Source organism: Sinocyclocheilus rhinocerous, unplaced genomic scaffold (assembly GCF_001515625.1).
Source record: "Sinocyclocheilus rhinocerous isolate Xijiao unplaced genomic scaffold, SAMN03320098_v1.1 scaffold1733, whole genome shotgun sequence".
NCBI classification, from domain to species: Eukaryota; Metazoa; Chordata; class Actinopteri; order Cypriniformes; family Cyprinidae; genus Sinocyclocheilus; species Sinocyclocheilus rhinocerous.
Window position 1 is genome coordinate 286,096 of NW_015640388.1, and position 22,000 is coordinate 308,095.

A 22,000-nucleotide genomic window follows, 5' to 3' on the forward strand; every position below is an offset into this window, starting at 1 on the left:
CATATATATATATATATATATATATATATATTTAACCATATAGATAATAGAAGTAATTACATATATAGAAATTACATATAAAGAAGTACTTTCAGTCCTAGTGAAGTTCATCTAATTGCATTTAATATAAACTTGAACTACAAAATATTTTCATTTAATTGCAGTTAAAGGCAGGGTATGTGATTTTTCAAAAACACTTTAGAAAACTGATTCGGGCCGAATAGCAAAACAAACTTGTAGCCAATCAGCAATAAGGGGCGTGTCTACTCGTCTCGTGATGTGGAGGAGAGAGCTTTCAGTGCATGGGATGGACATTAGCCGAGCCGAGCGACAGAAAGATAGAGATGGCGGATAAAAAACAAAAGAGGAAAGCGTCTGCGGAACGATAAGGCAAGAAGTAGGACCCGTGTAAATATCGGATCAGCTTTCCAGCGCTGGAGAGAACTCAAGGAGCGGAGGCCTGCGATCGGACGCCGAGGTTGCTTTGTTTCTTCTCAATAGGTGAGTAACACCGTGTCTACAACAGCTAAAGTCTGCCTACACTGGACGCGATCAAACGACCGTTGAAAACCATTTGAAATTTGTGTCAGCACGTCATAAATAGAACCCGGCAGCAGTTTTCTGTCGGGGATTTGTTGCGCCGCGCCGCTCACGTCCGTAGACATGGTGTAACATTGGTTTTGCTTTGTTTCACAGAACTAATCGTTGCCTGGGTTGCGTACGTATATGTGGGGCGGAGCTATCAAAATAGGGGCAAGACCCTTTTGGGGTAGGGGCGTGTTTGTTTTGGTGATTTCAAATATCAACATTGGCTACCAGAAATCACTTACTCTGCCTTTAAGTGTGAAAACATTACATTCAGTTAGCACTTAAGTATATTATTTTAAAGTATTCTATTTCCGTAATACGCACTCTTGTTAAAAGTATGTTAAAAGTGTTTTTCTGTTTTACAAGGTTGAATATTATTTTTTTTACCTTGTACCTTTTTTACTTTAATTATTTCAATGCTTTTTGTTTTTTGTTCCTTATGGCCTACAGATTCACTACCTGAATAATGATCTCTGTGTTTTTATCCAGAAAATATGATAGTTAGAGTTATTCACAGGTAGCAGCCGATAGTAAGACAATTTTGTCCTTTAAAGGACATTTGTTTTCATTTGGTGACACAAAGATTGCATGCCATATTAAAATAATTCAATTTGTGTTTCTGTGCTTTAAAAAAGTATTGCAGAGAATATAATTTCATAAATTCAATAAAATGGGAGAATTGATTATAGGCCTGAATGCTTTTCTAAGTAAGCTTTTCACAGATTTGTTCCTTCATCTGTTTTTGTTGGTTCTACTGTTTTGTTTGAACATACTGTAGATGTGGCCCTTACCTTATGAGGAGCAGAAGGCCGACCGCCGAAGGGTGTCAGGCTGGCAGGAAGGTCAGTGATGTAGGTTTTTTTTGGGGGAGCGGGCTGGTACCCTTGGCTGGATGGAGGAGCAGCATGGTGACTTGGCTCAGCTCTCCATGTATCCTGACCTCCATAAGCAGGAGCTCCACCATAGTGCTGGTCCTGGTAGCCTCCAGACGGAGCAGGGCAGAATCCTGGCTGCGGAGGCCCGTATGCAAAATCAGGGCCTCTGGGTTGAGCCGGCATGTACTGAACCTGGGCTGGACCGCGGACCGGCTGCTGCTGGGGCCCAGGCTGGGCGGCCCTGACCTGAACATTGAAGGTGGGCTGGCTAGGAGTAGAGGCGGTGGTGTAGGACGCTGGGACAGGCTGGGGAGCAGGCTGGTATTGGGGCCGTGGAGATGATGAAGCCGGAGGAGGGACGGTCGGAGGGACCTGTGGTTTTGGGGTGGATTTCTTAGTGGCGGTTAGAGGGGGTTGAGGTGGGATGATCATGCGCCGATAGCCTGTAACAGGGGCGTTGGAGCCTGTCGCAGCTGGGCTGGCAGAATTCTGTAAGAAATAAACATTAAATTAGAGATTAAATTTAAGTTTCTTTGTCCACTGGACGAAAGAAAAATGTTTAATGTTGCTGCATGATGGACACACACAATCCACTGATTTTTCAATTTGAAGAAGCAGAAATAAAAAGAACTGAAATTCAACCACATTAGCATAAATTCACATGCAATTAATTGTTTTGATTATCAACAAAAGGTTTATCTTTCTTGAAATATTATATACAACAGAAAATTTGAAGTTTATCAACACAAACTTTGAATGCTGAATTGACAGACTTCTGAAAGATAAATAAATAAATAAATGAATAAATACATTTTAAAGTTAAAAGGTTTTATAGGCTTTATTGACCAGGCTGAAAAATCACTTAATTTCACATAATAGCAATAAATGTAATTAAATCTTCAATTTTCAGTACAGTAACTTCTACTTCCTGTCATTTCAAATCAATTCTAATTCAGTTTCCTGTGGGGCACGGCTAATTCACTTTCAATTACTAAGTCATGAATTTTGCCAAACCTTGATTGACATCAAGTTATACAACAGCCCAAACCATTAAACCACTATCCATCTCAGCCTGGCAACTGGCTAATGGTCATTAATGATGGGATGGACATGTTACAATAAGAGGTGGTCCTAATGAACATCAGGGGGCGTAGAACCTTCAGAACACCACGATTTAATCATCCCGCATCTTACAGCGCAAGTAGAGTAATTATGCAGCCTGTCTGCAGATCGATCCAAAGGACAAGTGCAACAACCATCAGTTGGTCATGCCTAGACCACATCCACTCATAAACTATGGCTAATAAAGCTTTGAGATTTAGAGTCAAGAGGAGGGCATAAATTGTTTTGATGGAGAGAGAGAAGTGATGAGCAGCCGGACGAGGGTAAAGACAATTGTGCTGATGCTAGCGGGCCGCATGGGATGGAGGCTAAATCAGAAAGATTTGTTTCTTTGGTTTCCTGGGTGCTTTGGCTCTGTAACTCTACGCAGAGAAATCTATTCAGTGTCCGACAATAGCTGTGTCACAGAGCCTGAGGACAGACTCGATTTCTGTAGATGTAAAAAGATTAGTAAAAATTCAAACAAGCACAAACCCTGTGACAACCATCAAAGATCAAAATAAATCCTAGCTGTAGAGCGTTTGGTGCTTTGTCTGATTGCATTAAAAGACCAAAGAGATACTTCCATTCTATAATATTTGGCTGATTTTATTCATCTATAGAAGGCTGTTCTGTCATAACTAACCAGCTAAATGAAGACCAAAGAGACTCTAATTTCATGATGAAACATTCAGTAATACACTTCATGATAGCACATCATTGCCTCGAGCAGAACTGCACGTTTTAAACACGTCTGTGAAGTGAATGTGCCTATAAAAATGTTTTAATCTTGTGGTGATGCCCATCTCTCCATGAATTCAAACTTAAAGTGTTTGGTTGAGCGAGGAAAGACACTGTTGCATCATGCACTTTAGATGGAATTCATGGTTAAGGTGGCTTGCTGAAGTGGGTCAGAAAGACATTTTTTAAACCAAGAATCTATGGATAAAACCAACTTGTTAAATGTGGTGACAGGTACTTTTAGAAGGCAAAAAGTCAAACTGCAATGTACGCAAATCCTATAGATTTGTTTTAATTTAAATGTGTTTTTGTATTAAAGTAGTAAATTAGTATAGTATAGTTAATTCAACATGGCTTATAATCACTATTTAATATTCTATATATAATTCTGACACAACATTTAAATGTGTTTTTGTATTAAAGTAGTAAATTAGTATAGTATAGTTAATTCAACAGGGCTTATAATCACTATTTAATATTCTATATATAATTCTGACACAATCTGAAAATATGCATGTTACTTATCCATTTTGCAGATGAGTAGAAAACTGTTTTCATAAAGCAAAAATATAAAAGTAGAAAAAACATGTAAAATATAATATATTTAATGTACTAGAAATTGTAATAAGCAAAAAGTTCAAACTGAGAAAAATGTTTTTAATAATTAACAGAAAAGAAACTGTCACCAAGTCTAATGCCAGTGGTGTTGGCAGAATATTAAAACACATAATGTCACATAATGAGAAACACTTCATGAAGTCCACTGAAAAATGTGAGTTTATACAGGTTACAATTTTGTAAAAAAAAAAATCTGAACAATTTTGAAATGTCAGTAAAGTTATGTATGTATGCATGTATGTACAAATAATGATAAATGACATTAAATAAGATCAAATTGTTCAAATACCTCCCTCTATTCTGAAAATCAACTTATATATTATATATAATCATCTTTAATATTATATATAAATACAAATTGTCTAAAAAAAAAAGCATGTCAAAGAGCATGGTACACAGTGGTAAGTAATTATTATTATTATTATTATTAATAATAATAATATTATTTAATCTGGTGTTATTTAGTATGACTTTGAATGAAATTAAGAAGAAAAAATACCTAATTATTATTAATTGCATTTAAAAAAAAAATTTTTTTTTTAAACTGATTTAACACTGTATTGCCAAAAAAAAAAACACATACAAAAACTGAAATAGTATTCATTGGCTGATAACTGTATAACCATCTGTGCATATATAGCTAACGTAGAGGGCAGATGTAAATGACTCCATCAAGGTGACTGTGCCAGTTTCAATTACATATTACAAAATCAAAGTCTAATAGTCTGTTTCAAATAGATCACCAGTGTTAAATTCTCTAATGACCTACAAACCTATGCTTTTCTTTTTAGGTTACTGCCTTAAGCCAGAGAATGAGAAATCAATTATTGTCTCTATCACATGATGAGGAGACTGAACCTACATGCCTGAAGCAGAGGCATGTTCTTTAAAGACATAAATATGGCCTGTTATTACGGCTCACAACGCTTTTGAAAAAATCAGGAAGAGGTTTGGGTGACACAGCGCGTGTGATGACCAATCAAGGTAACCAATCACAGAGGTTTATTAACCTAGCAGAGCAAATTCAGATGAGTGGTAACTCAAGCTCTTGGTCACGTTCCATCTTTACAACAGCAGGGGGAAAAAAAATCTTACAGAGTTCTGTCCTTGGTTTTACAGACAAAATCATCATGGATACAACTGTGTAAACGAAGGAAAAGTTGTATTTGAGTCAACTTAATGTGCTTGAGCCGCGACTATCAAAATGAGGAAAAATGATAGATGATGTGAATTTGCTTCCTTTTTATCTTAACAATAATACCTCAGGCTTCAAGACACAAAAGTCAGACAGACTCTAAAAAGACCCCGTGAAATATTTCACACTCTTAACTACAGTTTCCGTCTCAGTGATTAGGGCCGATGTATCTGTCTGCATGCAAATGTAAAATACCCTAAACGTGCCCTTCAGGAAGTGAAATTACTCAATTTAAATGTTTCATGCTATTTTAAATACTTGATATTATTAATTTATCTATAAAGACCTTAAACCCTAACATTTACTTAGGAGAGGGCTGGAAATGCAAATAGGACCCTAAAAATAATTATATTGTCATGGTAAATTTTACACCCATTAGATTAGAGGAGAGGAAATCACTCCTTTATTTGAGGGTGAAATCATGGGAAGGAGAAGATTGGTATGGAATGGCACATCATAGATTTCCTTGTGCAAACAAATCAGGAAAGTTCTGTTTTACGGAAGTATTAAACTTTGTGAATGTACCCATGAAATATGCACATCTGCTCACAGCTTCTGGGTGATCAGAATCTTCCAATTTCGTGTTGAAATGAACTTCTAAAGTTCTGCAAAGTCACATGATTGTAACATTGTCAGCTGTATAATATGTGAAAACAGTGTTAAAGTAGAAAAATCAGCAAAAGAAATATACACACTTTTTTGCCATACAATAAAAATGAAAACTTTCAAAGTACGGTATCACAATATACTGGTACTGATGATAACTGTGATGTTTAAAAAAATAAATAAAATACTGATTTTCTGTTAATGCTACACATATGGTAATATTTGGTCGGCACTCCAACATAGTAAATGGCAGTATTGCACCTTAACACTGGTTTCTGTCATAAAGTGGGAAAAAAGGAGATGACGACATAGTGTATATTTACAATTCATGCACAAAATCATGTTGGAGGACATGACATGCTAAAGTGAGACACTCGTACCCGAAAAAAATTTAGTCGCAAGTAGGGCGGTTGGGGGGGTTCTGGGAAAGAAAACAAAGACAAGGTGTTAGAAATTCCAAACTACAGCAACTGCAAATCAAGATCAAGTTCTTTTTTGTATGTTTTTGTACAGCTATACTTTAAGTGCAAACACTCTCTTGGCCTTCCTAGCTTTCAAGTGTGTTCAAAAGTTTGAAGAAATTGACTGAAAGCAACCATAGTGATTATATTGTTATTGTGAATGCTTTTGGCCATGATAAATGTGAAAATCTGATGTCATGACAGCTCTTGTACAAAAAAATAAAAATAAAAATAAAAATTAATTTTCTTTTGTGTTCCAAAGAGGAAACTAAGTTTTGGAACAAAACTAGCTACATTTCACAGGCAAAAAGGTCCATTGTCCATTGTCAATAGCGTAGCACTGCTCACACAGAAGTCACTTTCAAACCAATAAACATCAGCGAAATCTGCATGGGGGAACTTTTTCGCTCTCACGCGAAACTCCCAATTGCGCAGATTCCTATTGAAATGACTAGAATTCACCCTAGAAATGTTGCCAAGCAACTGTAAGTGTGCCTGCACCTTGAGGGTGACAAAATGATAAACATATGTTAATTTTGGGGTGAACTATCCCTTTAAGTAAAACTCAAATGACTGGCTGGTATGGAACACCTCTGTTTATGGTAACCCAACCTTATATGGATATTGTGAACAAACTCACAAATCTGTAGAGAATTCATCTGAATTAACTGTGCTGTTATGTGTCCAGCTACTGTAGCATCTCTGAACAGTCTCTTACTTACGAAACTTACTTTTCCACTAAAACTCATGATTCAGAATGACTTTTATAAACAACTTGAGTGTGAAATTTGTCTGTAACTCCAAGGAAAGGCTTTTTGACACATTAGAATAGATTAGGAGCGAGCGTGCCGGGCTTGAGGGCATGGGTAAATCTGTTAACTTTGCATTTCAAAGAAAAGTTCCTCTCTCCACCTTTTTCTGCTCTCTACGTATTCTTTGTGTCTGAACAAATGCGAGAGACGTCTCCCTTCGGCCTTCCAAACTGTGGGTCAGACAGGATCGGTGTGAAGGAAGTCCGTCGGCTAGAGCAGGTCTGCGTCCCCCAGCCCTTTGTTACGTTCGGTCAGTTTCACTCATTCGTGTCGTAGTCAAAGTCAGCGAGACATAGTAATTGTCATCATTTTAGGGGCTTTGATGCACTTGCACAATGAAAGGCAATCGGGCACGCAGTAATGCGACTATCTCCTTCCACACACATTAAAAAACAATCTCTTCTCTCTACACTCAGGCAGTTCTGGGCACTCGTTTTAGAAAATAGGATGAGATAAGTTATATTAAATATGATTCAAGATGTTCCACTGACAAAAGGCCTCCTGCGGTTTTGAACTCTTGTAGATTTGAATATTAAATACATTTGGGTGAAAAAGTTCATATAATACAGAGCGAAAATTCTTTTAGTAATCAAATGTCAAGCTCTGCAAACAACATGAAACAAAAGCATCCATTTAGGTAATATTAGTTTCCCTTTGAGTCTGAGGAAATGTTTTCACTGGACTCTCCACAGAACAAGAACAGTTTCATAATCACTGGGCACGGTCACATACACGATCTTAAACAGATATTCTAAACAACCTGACAGCCTGTAAGGTCAAGCAAATGTCTCAAACTGTTGGGGAAAGGTCATCATCACATATGGAGTGCATGTAGATGCTTACATTTTGCAATGATTATGCTTAATAAGCTGAAAAACATGTAAGTAAAGACAGATTATGGATATAATACAAGTATAAACTATTTCAAATTGATGAAGTGAAATTCATCGTAAAAAATAAGGTGACAATGTCCCCGGTATTACAGGATGGTATACTGGTGCCTGTATATTTTACAACTTATAACCATATATATCATTGTATATCATCATTTACTCACCCTCAATTTGATCCACGTTCTTTTTTTCTGTTTAGCACAAAAGAAGATATTTTGAAGAAACAGTTGACGGTAGCCACTGACTTCCATAGTATGAGAAAAAATACTATGGAAGTCAGTGGCTACTGACAAACTGTTTGGTTACCAACATTCTTCAAAATATCTTCTTTTGTGTTTAACAGAACAAAGAAACTCGTACAGGTTTGGAAGAGTAAGTAAACAATGACAGAATTGTCATTTTAGGGTAAATATTCCTTTAAATTACAGAAAATGTAAACGAAAACACCCTAATACCTAATAACAAAAATGAAAACAAATTGTTTATATAAAGTATAATCATATATGATATGACATGGAGACTTCTGGGAATGTTTTTAGTTGCAAAAATCATACATTTCCATGTAAAATTGCATACAGTGCCATGTTAAACCATTTACAGTTTCTAACCGTATATGGTGAAGTACTTTACATTTAACCAATTAAAAATTTGTACTGTAGCTTTTTTACATTATTCTTCTGTAAAAATTACAAATAGCCTACCGTATCTTGCAATCTACAACTTTATTTAGCCTATTTGAAATGCAATTTCATGTTATCTAATAATTAAGTGAGGAGGGGCCCTCCAAAAAGCCTGGAGCCCCAGGACCTCACAGAACCACAAGGTCATGTAAACATCTTTATTGGCTTTTTATTACTAGGGAACCCGTATCTTGCAATCTACAACTTTATTTAGCCTATTTGAAATGCAATTTCACGTTATCTAATAATTAAGTGAGGAGGGGCCCTCCAAAAAGCCTGGAGCCCCAGGACCTCACAGAACCACAAGGTCATGTAAACATCTTTATTGGCTTTTTATTACTAGGGAAATGACATAAAAGCTTTAAACAAGGGCTGTCAATTTAAAGCGTTACTCTAATTAATTAGTTATGGAAAAAATAATGCATTCAAATTTTTAACTCAATTAATGCACCCACCCAGCCCCACGTATGTCGTCTTATATTTCATAAGGTGTGTTCGACTTGAAGCTGCACAGATCGATCGGTGTTTGACATCAAAGTATCGCGAGAGTGCATTGAAAGCATATGGAGCAGTCTGCTTTCTATATCTCTCGCGGTACTTTTATGTCAAACACCAATCAGCCTGCGCGGTGCTGCTACAAGTATTGCAGGGGGGGGGCGCGGGCCATCAGCAGAAAAAGAAAAGAAATAAAACAGTAAACAGCCAAATAGGGCTGGGTATCGAGTTCGATACTTTTTAGGCACCGACCGAATTGCCTCGATACCATCGAGTATCGAAAAACGTCTCGTCGTTCGGTACCAAATTTCGATACCTAAGGGGTTAATCTCATCAGCGTCCCAAAAAAGTTTGAGAACCACTGATATAGCCTATAAAATGCAGTTATATGCCCCTAAAATTCAAGAGAATATTGTCTCGAAAAATTGTCCCAAATGTTGATTTTATACAACAGTTCAATAAATAGGAACTTAATATTGTGTTATATTTTAGACACAATATTTTCTGTTTTTCATCAGTTTTGTCAATGCCAATATTACCTATTAAAGACACAGCAGAACTGTTGTAAGTCTCCAAGCAACACACAATTTCTGAATGAGTCCGCGTTTTGAATGAATCGGGTGAACCAATAATTCAACGGCTCATTCATGAAGAGAGCCATTTACTTAATTCCTGAATCAATCAGTCATTTGAACATATTGTTTTATAGCCTGTTCTGGAATTACCCTTTGCCTCGCCTGGACTCTAGCTCGTCTTGTGGATTCCCCGTTTGCCTCGCCCTCAGGATTACGTTCGCCGGAGATCGACCACGCCCGTTTACTGGACTACTCTTGTGTCTTGCCCTCAATATACCTGTTTGCCATTGTTTGACCCATGCCTGTTATGACCACGTCTCTGTCTAATAAAAGCCTGCAGATGGATCCGCACATCTCACGTCTCGTTCGCCCCATAGCACATATGGGATGAATGAATTAATGAATGAATGAATGAATTAATTAATTATTCACTAAGATATTTACCGCCACCTACTGGCAGTTTTAGTTTCTTATTTAGTATAATTTCTTTCAAAAATAATTTCATATTTACATATTAATAAAAAAATCTGAAAATAAAAATAAAAAATCCATATTAATTAAAATAACTAATTAAAGGGATAGTACACCCCAAAATTACAAATGAAAAAAGAAAACAGAAAATGAAAAGAAAAGAAAAAAGAACTTGAAAAAAGAAGAAAAAAAAACATTCTAAAGCTACTATTTGTAATGTCTATGTGATGCTTTTCTCATGTAACACAATAATGGCTTTAAATTATCTTTTGTGGGTAATTTCTCAGCCAAATTTGATGTGTGATTAATATGCAATTAATTCAATTAATTAATTGACACATTGTGTAATTAATTTGATTTTAAAAAATTTGATTGACAGATTATTGCCTCTTACTATGATTCTGCTTTGCATTTTGTCTGTTTATTTGAAGACAGCTGAGATCTGAATCTGTCATTGTCTTCATTCTCAACCATTGTGCCTTCTCTGAATCAGATAAGTCAAGTGAAGGTATTACCAGGAAGCTGTAATTGTGACTGAGGCACGCACAATATCAATCATGAAACTGTCCATCAAAGACACTGTTCTCAGAAAAACTTTCATTTACATGATTTGAGTAGGAGTTTGTTTTTTTTGAAATTCCACATAGGGGGCTTTCATCTCTTCTCTTCTGTTTCATTATGAGCTTTCGGTTCTCGCCTAACCATATTCTCCAATAGTTTCACAGAAACTACAGACAGAAAAAAGGTATTCTTCAGAGGGTTTATGTGTGACCATGATACGAAGACATCAAAGATGGCAAAGCAACGAGGAGGATTGCATTTGAATATGGTATGCATTTACCCACCTAGCATGATTTCAGGGAAATATTACTAATACTACAACTAATAATACTGATAATATCAGTGCTAACTGCTGCCTGATTTATGATTCAAGATCATTAGTCATGTATGAGAATGTAATATTCAGTGAGCAGTATTTTGAAACTTCTCGTGTTGATGACAACAGCCATAATTATCAATACATGAGTCAACTCTGCATTTCATGTAGCCTTTTCTGAACAGTCATTCAGGACCCATATATAATGTCTATCATGTATATCCCATGTAGTAATTCATCCATTAAATACACAACGCACCACACAGCGATGAATTCCCCATATTGTTTCAATAGCCACAGGAAATATCAGTGAGAACCTGACCGCCAGATGTTTCTCATCCACACTGAACAGGTTAGATGACACACTGTATTCATATTCGCTGATATCATTTTCATAAAGGCAAAAAAAAGATGAGCAAAACTGTGTAAAATATGAATAAAAAATCGAATAAAATTAAACATATATATGGAATATGTGTGTGTGTGTGTGCGTGCGCGCGTGCGTGTGTGCTTTGCCATCATATTTTAAAATAAATTAAAACAGAAAAAAATTCTTTTAAATGAACAGTAACCAATTAATAGTATTTCGTAATATTACTGTTTTTACTGCATTTTTGATCAAATAAATGCAGCCTTGGTGAGCATGGGAAACAAATAATTTTACATTAAAAACCATAATGATATACATATTCACAGAAAATATTATCTTCTACAGGAAATCTATCTTGTTCTATGGACCTTTAGACAATTATTTAGAAAAAGGTTTATATCGGGAAAAAAAGCATGTATATACATATATATACGTTTATATATAAATATATATATATATATATATATATATACACACACATATATATATATATATATATAGTATATCAACCGCTCTACGCGATTGGTCGGATGTGTGTAAAACAGACACACGAGTGATAACATGCAGTTTATTAGTCTAACGCACAGTGACTGGCTACATGGAGTGCCATCGGGCACACTCCTCTCTCTACAGTTGGCTGCTCCTGTCAAAACTCTGAACCTGCTACCATGTTGACCTTAAGGTCAATGGCTGCCACAGGCAGTTGAGGACTGCATTCCCACTGGCCCCCTCCTATTCTTTTATCTCCATCTCTGTCTCCCACTACGTTTTGTCTCGTCTCCTCAGTCTTGCTGGCTGAGGCCTGTTCAGTCACAGAGGGAACGATTAACACAAGTACAAATGGTTTAAAACTCCATGTTTCCAGTTAATTAAAAGAAAGTATCTACTCACCCTCATATTGTTTCGAAACGCACAAGGTTTTTTCTTTACATAAAATTAAAGCGCCATAAAAAATAGTATATACTGTATGACTCATGCACTCTATTCCAAGACTTCTGAAGCCATCCGATAGCTTTAAGTGAGCAGCAGGCCGAAATGTAAGTTGTTATTCACTGAAACTTCTGTTTAATATACACACGAGAACTTCTTGAATTGCATTTGATGCAATAGAGAGAGAAGGCAATAATATTTTCAGTGAATAACAAGACATATGACATTTTAGTCAGTTTATCACACAAAGCAATATTGTACAGCTTCAGGAGACTTGGAATATTGTGTATGAGTTTATTGCGCATGCTTCTATGATCCTTTTTGTCCATTTTTGAGACACAAAAGTGATTTGCAGCTGTACTCACAAGTCATTTTCATTGTTTGGGGAAAAAAAGCAGTCTGGATTTTCTTCTATTTCTGTACATTTTTAAGTTCTATGGAAAGTTTTAGGTTTGAAACAACATGAAAGTGAGTAAATGATTATGTTAATTTCTGGATGAACTATCATTTTAAAAGGAGGGGAGAGAACAAACCATTCATGATAAAAAGCATACTGTATACTTTAAGCATAAACACACTTGATTACTTATGAATCAAAAGTTTAATGAGATTTGTGAGCATTAATTAAAGATCTGTTAAGCATTATATAATGTTTGTTAATGATTTATTAATGAAGCTTTTGCTCGTAAACCATCTGTCAAAATCATGTGAAGATTTTTAAAAAGTGCAATAACATTTGTAAGCATTTCAATTTACATTAAATAATGTAATGTGTTAATCTAATATGTTAATCATTAGGCAATGTTTAATAAGCACTTTAGTAAACATTAACAAGCACATTATCTCATATTTCTAGATATGTGAATATGTAATAACTAATGAACAGTTAAGCATTAATATAATTATTGTTAATGATTTATTAATGAAAGTTATTATAAAGCGTTACCAAAAAGGGGAAAAAGTCAGTACCTAAATATGATGGTTATGGAAAGTATTCAAATTATTCTCCATTAATGTCTATAATAAAAAATTGCTCATCCATATTCTTATTTCCTCTTTCTGTCAGTATATCTGTCCATTGAACAAATTAATTTAATGATCTTAAGGATTAAACAGCAGTCCTGTGTCTTGTGTTTTGCTCCCCACGTGCTCTATGTCCTAGTTTTCCCCTATGTTTATGCCCCTATTTGGTCTTCCTGTTCCTGTTTCCTGATTGTGTTCTATTGTTCCCAGGTGTTTGTTCATTGATTCAGGTGTGTCTGATTAATTCCCTCGTTAAGTTCCTTAAGCTCTGTTCTGTTTAGATTCCCTCGTCCGGTATTGAATGTTCGTATTTCCCCGCTATGTGTGTGTTCCTAGTTCCGTTGGATATCATTAATGTCTCTTTGTTTGAAGTATACTCCACGTCTCCTTGTTCCTCGGTCCCTCACAGTAGCGAACGTGACAGAATACCGGTTTGTGACAGAAATGCTCGATTCTCCGCCCTAGCCCGCAGAGATCTCTCCTTCTTTGAGTACGCCTGGGAATTCTGCGGGCTCGGGACGACGCCACCATCAACTCGCTGTTCTGGATCGGGGCAAATTACTACCGCCCCGTTGACCGCCCAGACACCACAGGACTAAGCTGGAGGGAAGGGATCCTCCAGTGTCTGGAGAGTTTCTGGCCCCGATCCAGAACCAGCCCGTTGTCAAACCCGCCGGCCGCGCCGATGTCAAGCCCACCGGCCGTTCCTCAGTCAAGCCCACCGGCAGTGCTGATGTCAAGCCTGCCGGCCGCGCCGTTCACCCTTAACCAAAGGAGGAGGATGAGGAGGAAAAGACTCAGCCCTCATCCTAGCCCCTGAGCCAGCTCCAGTGTTGGCTCCAGCCCCTGAGCCAGCTCCAGGGCTCCTGCCGTAGAGGCTGGGCTGAGTGTCGAGGCCAAGGCCAAGGCCACAGAGGCCGCTCCGCCTTGGCCTCCTGAACTGTCAGCTCCGCCATGGCTTCCTGAACTGTCTACTCCGCCATGGCCTCCTGAACTGTCTGCTCCGCCATGGCCCCCTGAGCTCCCTACTCCGCCATGGCCTCCTAGTCTGCCGGCTCCGCCATGGCGATGGCTTCCTAGTCTGCCTGTTCCGCCATGGCTTCCTGGTCTGCCATGGCGCTTTGAACTGTCTGCTCCACTATGACCTCCTAGTCTGCCTGCTCCGCCATGGCCTCCTAATCTGCCTGCTCCGCCATGGCCTCCTAGTCTGCCTGCTCCGCCATGGCTTCCTAGTCTGCCTGCTCCGCCATGGCTTCCTAGTCTACCTCCATCACAAAATCACCAGCGCCACTGCACTCAAATGTTAGTCTGGAGCCCTGATTATGTTATTTTGTTCAGTAGTCTGTTCAGAATTGTGATCTAAAAATTATGATTATTAATTATCCAGAATTGATCCGCCATGGGTCCCGGAACGGGTACCGCTCTGGAGGCCTGCCGTTCAGGGTAAGCCAGTCCTGAGGGGCCTCCCCCCTCCCCATTGGATGTTGTGTGGTGCGTGGATGCGCCTTCGGGGAGGGGGGAGTAATGTCAGTCCTATATCTTGTGTTTTGCTAGCTTGTGTCCTAGTTTTCCCCTATGTTTATGCCCTTATTTGGTCTTCCTGATCCTGTTCCCTGATTTTGTTCTATTGTTCCCAGGTGTTTGTGCATTGATTCAGGTGTGTCTGATTAATTCCCTCGTAAAGTTTCCTTCTTAAGCTCTGTTCCCTAGTTTCCCTCGTCCGGTATTGAATGTCGTCTTTCCCCGCTACATGTGTGTTCCTGGTTCCTTTGATGTCCAATAAAGTCTCTTTGTTTGAAGTATACTCCTCGTCTCCTCGTTCCTCGCTCCGCGCTCCTCACAGTAGCAAACGTGATAGAATACCGGACCATAAAAAGTGAGCAGCGATCTACCCTGCGCTTTATTTTCCTATTTTTTTTCCCTCATTGTTTTTCTTTTGGTTTGTCAAATGGATCCCCTCGAACGCTTATGTTCCGTTTATCAAGAGGGCCGTCCGCTGGAGGAGTACATCCACAAATTCCTCACCTGCTCTGAGCAGACTTCCCTCGACCGGTGTGCTCTTGTGGACTGTTTCTGGGGTGGTTTGGATGAGGGAATCGCGAAGCGGATGCCACTGGCTGGGTCCAGGTGGACCCTGCCTGATTACATCAACCTGGCTCGGTTCCTCAGCGGATCTCGTCGCCTCGCCGCCAGCCCAGAAGCATCACCCATTAGTCCCATCCATCGTCAAGCCCACCGGCTGCTCCGAAGTCATGCCCGCCGGCCGCTCCGAAGTGAAGCCTGCCGGCCATTCCCAAATCAAGCCCGCCGGCCACTCAGTAGTCAAGCCCGCCGGCCATTCCTCAGTCGTTCCTTTGATGTAAATTAAAGTCTTTTCGTTGGAAGTTTACTCCTCGTCTCCTCGTTCCTCACTCCGTGCTCCTCACAGTAGCGCATCGTGACAATGTCATTAAACAGCATTATTTATCACACAAAAAGCGTTAATTTTGCCATTTCTTGTAGCAGCGGAGCAGTAATGTGAAATAGATCTTGCTCTCCTTAGCAGGAGATGGACAACAGGATTATGTCTCAGAGTGGCAACTAAGCTGACACTAGCTTTAAGCAGCCGCACACCTCTTCCTTTCTATTTACAGAGAAGATAAGAGGAAACTGGGAGAACGAAAGGATGAAAGGCAGACAACTACTGTTCTTCTGTGACCTTCTGCACATTTGGAATAGTGCTCTGCACTGTCTGCAAAGCACAGCCTGAATATGGTGTTACATTTTGTATTTAAACATGGTTAATTGATGCATAAGACATCCATAAATAATTTTATCAAGATTTTAGGTGAAAATATATGTAAGTTTGAATGAAAAGTGTATCTCTTAGATGTTCTGACTTCTAGCTGATATACACATTTGAATTTATAGCATTTCTTATCTGTAAAAACAGGGCAAAAATATTTATGACTCATCCTTCACTACACAGATTTTTGTCCAATCAGATGCTCTCTATGATGAGAATGTCCCTCCTCCTAATAAAACTTGCAACCGACTCATCAACAAATCATAAACAAATCATAGTTTACGGCTGTGACACAATTAAAGCGTGTGTTTACAGCAACAACAAAAAAAGTCCTTTGATATGTCCTTCCCAAACTTCCTGTTTCGCTATTTTATGCTGTCTTTTTTAAACTTAATTTTACAAGCACTAATTCGTTCCTGTGGTGTTAAAGAAAAAATGAATGCATGAATGATTAAACTTTTTTTTTAAAAGTTTTGCATGATACAGTTTAGTGTGACACACCACAGGATCTTACAGATGTATTTTGCTTTGACTACTTAATAGAATTTTGAAGTGCCACATTTGTGCAGAGCATGTGACATGGATTACACAAATGTCATTTTAATGTCTATAGTTTCCCAGTAATTGAGTCATATCATACCTTCCTAAAGGACCAATCACATTAAATTGCCTTGAGACGAGCATTTACAATAAATAACATTAAAACATTTACAACAATGTTCAACAGGCCCTCAGCCTGACCCAGCAGGGCCGCAACATCCACATAGACACATATGAAAGGAGCTGTATTTGGACCGTGAGCATACTTCAGCGTGAGCAGTGTGGAGTCAACCGAGAGGCTCCTCTCACGGAGGCGGCAGGAAAGGAAGTAAGGAACAGAGCAGTGACAAATGACAAGTCATGATTTTACAGTCCCCAATCCAGTCCGTCAGCTCACGCCGCCCGGGTAAATGAAGAGTCTTGACAGAGGTTTATGAGCGGGAGACAGAGAAGAGACAGTGATGGGAAAGTGTTTAATTGAATGGAGAGCTTGGAGTGGGCCGAAGTGTCAGCACTTTAATTGTTGTTACAGAGTGCTAGTGATGTAACTCGCTCTATAAACACAATATAGAGACTAGAACAAAGTGGCCTCTCACCGGAGACTAATGCGGCTGAAAGAATAGCGCTCAGCCTTGATGTAAGCACTCTCGATGATGTCAAATGTAGATGTGAGGTAATTATTCACAAAACTGTGAGCACCACAGTGTACACTCTTAATATCCCAAAAGGTCGTGCCAACCACTAAAAAAAAAAAAAAACCCTCTGAAAGAAATCATAGATTTCCCATCCTATTCAGCCCATGAGCCTGTGAACTGATTCCTTAACTCAGAAATAAAGCACAATTAGGAACAAGAGACCAGTAAAAAAAAATCACTAATAAAATGATGTGGAACATCTCTCTGACTGAGATGTTTTAATTTAATAGACAATTGGAGTTTGGAGTTTCTGAACAGGTTTCATTTAAATTAAGACAAAGTAAATAAGTTAATGGCTCAACCAACCTTGGATTTTTCTCATGGCTTCAGAATGTTGATTGAAAGCATGACAAAGTGGCAAACAGAATTTTTATCATTGCTTGGAATTGTCAATTGGAATTGGAATACCTGAATATATGAATGGCACAACTGGCACAACCCTCCCCACTCTCCAAGAACTGCACTCATCCAGAGTGAGTAAAAGAGCTGGTAAAATCATTCTGGACCCCTCACACCCAGCACACTCCCTCTTTGAACTGTTGCCGTCTTGCCGACACTACAGAGCACTGAGCACCAAAACAGCCAGACATAGGAAAAGTTTCTTCCCTCAGGCCATCTACCTCATGAACAGTTAAATTTTCTCCCCACTCTGCAATAAAACATGTGCAATACCCAACTGTCTATACTTATATTTATTATACGTATGTTAGTGACTTAATATATCTTACATCTACCCACATTCCCTTGCATAATTTGTATATAGAATATCTGTACATACAAAATACTGTTTACTGTCTCTTTGTCTATTGTGGATTGTTTTTACATATTTATTTTTACTCACTTATTTTTATTTTTTGTTATCTGTCTTGTCACTTGTCAACCTGTCTGTCACACCCCTGGACTGTTTGTTGTGTTTTCTCTCCCCATGTGCTCTATGTGACCTAGTTTCTGTCTCCCGTTCATTATGTCATTTGGTTCAGGTGTGTCTAGTTAATTATCTTCATTTGCCTACCTACTTAAGTTCTGTTCTGGTCACTGTTTTCTGTCCAGTATTGTTGATGTTGCCCTGTGTGTTAGACCCTCTTCTTCGTGTGGATTACCATAAAATAATTTGTTGTTATAATCTTAGTTGTGCCTTCGTCTCCCTAACAGCAGGAGCGTGACAGAATACCGGACCACGATGAATAAGTAAGCGGCGTCTCCCCCTCGTTTTGTTTTCCGTTTTTGTCCGTTTTTATTTTTAGTTATGGATATCGCATACCTATTCATCGTCCTAGCCCATCAAGACCTTCCCCTTTTGGATTATGCTGTTGAGTTCAGCCAGCTCGCCGCTTTAACAGCTTTCGACGACGCAACGCTGAACTCACTGTTCTGGATCAGGGCTAATCACCATCGACCCGTTGACCTCCTAGTCACCACCGGACTGTGCTGAAGGGAGGCAATCATCCGGTGTCTGAAGAGCGTCTAACCCCGATCCAGAACACAGCCAGACCCAGAGCCCAGCCCACCATCACCCCGCAGTGCGGAGCATAAGCCTGAGCCCACCAATGACGGAGAGCCAAAGCCCGCCACGACCGATGAGCCATCGCCAGAGAGAGCGACAGAGCTGAGAATCGCCTTGGAGCCAGAGCCTCAATCAACGTCAGACCAGGTGCGAGAGCCGGCTACAGTGCTCGCCAAGGAGGAGAGTGCTATGGACAGCGATAGCTTCGATGGAAGCTCCGCCCACTGCACCATGGCTGAGGGTGAATCGAGCTCAGTGGACTGTTTTTTGGATATATATGCAGACATACCCCCTCTTCTCCCGCCTTCGTCTGAATTATCTGTGTGCCCTGAATTATCTGTCTGCCCTGAACTGTCTGTCTGCCCTGAACTGTCTATCTGCCCTGAACTATCTGCCTGTGATCTGCCAGTCTCCATCGGCGTCGTGGCTGGATGATCCCTTGTCTCCGCCTCCTGTTCAGCAGCACCTTCTACATGATGAGCAGTGCACACATTCACTTCAACACTTCAGTCACCTAACCCCTTAAAGACAAACCACATTCTTCACCCACAAATCAAGAGGGGAAAACGCTAAAGAGAAGCTGAGATGTTTGGGAAGAGGATCTGAATTTTAAAGGGCTAGTCCACCTAAAAATTCTGTCACTGTTCCCTCATGTCCTTCCAAACCTGTTTAACTCTTTTGAGAAACACAAATATAAAATATAAGATGATGTTTTGAAGAACTGTTTTTGTCCATACAATGGAATCAGTGGGGTTCAAAACAACACTGGACCCTTTTGATCCTGAGCATAACATCAGGTGTGCTTGTGTAGCTGTGACCCCAGAGCGCCCGTGTGGAATGGTACATGGAGAACAGCAGCGGAGGAAGCACTTGGCTTGTGCTAAACTGTGTGGAAGACTTTAATAATGCAGAAGTCCTAGAGGGTATAGGGCTCACATGACTTGAAATGCCTTCAGGCCTAATGTCTTTCTCTCTGACAAAAATTTGTAAGCAAACAAAGTGTCAGGGATGGAAACATAGAGAACGATTCTGTGACTGAGACTACTCTCCACTTCAGATCCTTTTAGCAGAGTGCTAACTTTAGGTGGGAAAATTGGCGATTTGAGAGTCAATCTTCTTTTTTAGTTTTTCCCAAAAAATATAAGGTGAAAGTTTGAACTAAAATATTGATTTCTGGCGTGGGAATATTGATCTTATGTTGTGAGGTGAGTTTGAGGTCTGTAAGATTTTTTTTTTTTTTATGTTTTTGAAGAAGTCTCTTATGCTCACCAAAGCTGCACTTATTTGATCAAAAATACAATAAAAACAGTACTATTGTGAAATATTATTACAATTTAAAATACTGTAACTGTTTAATATATTTTAAAATGTAATTCATTCTTGTGATGGCAAAGCTGAATTTTTAGCAGTCATTACTGCAGTCCTCAGTGTCACATGATATTTCAGACATCATTGTAATATTCTGATTTAGTGCTCAATAAATAATGTTAATATTATCAATGGTAAAAACAGTGTTCAGCATGAGGGTGAGGAAATGATGACAGAATTTTCATTTGTGGATGAACTATCCCTTTAAATCCTTGAAAAATAGACATGAAACACACTGAGACAGCAACATGCATCAATGAGCATGTCAAAAAGCACTTTATTTCAAGTAAAAGTACAATTAATTTTTACTCTAATTCATGAAGAGTAAAGAGATTTTACACTTACACATTGATCATGTGCTACTGTTGGATATTCGAAAACACAAAACGGTGTCACATAATAAGACAAGGCTCTGTAAGCTGACGCTCTGATAAAGTTTAGCATCCCTTACATTTATGTGACTCTATGCTTTCGTGTTTAATTAAATGGACAACTTTTGCAACTGCATTTTCAGCCTTACTGACTTCATTCGATTAAACTTTCATGCTTGTGAGAGAGGTCCGGGCAGTCTTTTGGCAATGTTTTGGTTTGTTGAAATGAGCCCAACCATCACAGTTTCACTGCTAATTCCAAAAAGAGATTTTTGGTACGAGTTTCTTAAATGAATCCAGCATGTGCATTCAAATAAATGCCAAATTTGGGATGGGAAATTTCTCCACAAGCAACTGTAAAGAGGTCAATGCCGCAGTAAAACACCAAGATGTCATTCCCAAACCAAGCAAACATGAAAAACTTGATTTGCATGCCTATATTTTTAAGCAATTTCAGTCATGCATAAAATATAATAACCAAAAGAAGTATAAGGCCAAAGATCTAAATCAAAATGTGTACCCTGACACACACACACACACATAAAAAGGTACAGATATATTGTCATTGTCCTCCTGATCACGGAAGTCTTCGCAGACACCTGACTGGATAATGAGTTCATTGACCGACCCTTTGCACCTCGGGTAGTAACTCTCTGTTTGACACTTATCTGCTCTCCTTCAACTGATCTCATTTGCTAGGACTGTTAATTAGCTGTAAGAGAGGTGGGGAAGCTAGCAGACCTGAAACGTCTTGAACAGGAACAAGCTAAATCTAGACGTTCTTACAAAACACAGTTTAGCTTTTACAATTTTGCATTGCACCAGAGAATTTCCCTACCTATTCTTGGCTGACAGTGAGAATGCATGCATGAACTGCTGACAAGGTCAGGGTCTTTAAAAGGTCTTCTCTAAAAATGGGGGAAAAGTTGCTGACTTGCTGCTTTAAGCAAGATTGGTTGGGCCATATTTGAAGGTAATGTTTCATAACATTTGAGGAAAAGAAAAAAATAGATCTGTGGGATCTACACCTTTCAAATGAACTCTAAGGGAGTTTTTGCCACTGAGCAGTTCAACAGTTAACATGGTAATAGCTGTTTCTTCAACTTTGTGCACTTTTATTTACTTTGATTGTTATTAAAATTCACAGATCTCAACTTTTCTCATATTTTTCTTAAAGAACCACATTTAAACTGTCTTCAAAACTTTTTAACCATACCATCAACATTTGCCTTTTATATATAGATACGTTAATTATATCCTTGTTTCAGATCCAAACTTTCAATGTTAAACTGTAAAAAATAATCCATAATAAAAATATGAATTATTACATATTTCAACTATGATAATTTAAATAATGCAATAAATATGACATTTCGATATTTATTATGTTAGAATGATTTACTTTTTTTTTTTTAAATCATGACTG

At 38.6% G+C, this 22,000-nt stretch overlaps 1 protein-coding gene across 2 annotated transcripts in view; it reads right to left on the reverse strand.

Annotated features, from left to right (window-relative positions):
• Positions 1–22,000, reverse strand: part of LOC107752632 (lipoma-preferred partner homolog) — a 201,604-nt gene that overhangs the window by 85,601 nt on the left and 94,003 nt on the right. For both annotated transcript variants that reach the window (XM_016568655.1, XM_016568654.1), the window contains one exon: positions 1,380–1,952. In XM_016568655.1, the coding sequence (XP_016424141.1) occupies positions 1,380–1,952 (573 nt within the window). The remainder of the gene's footprint in view (positions 1–1,379; positions 1,953–22,000) is intronic.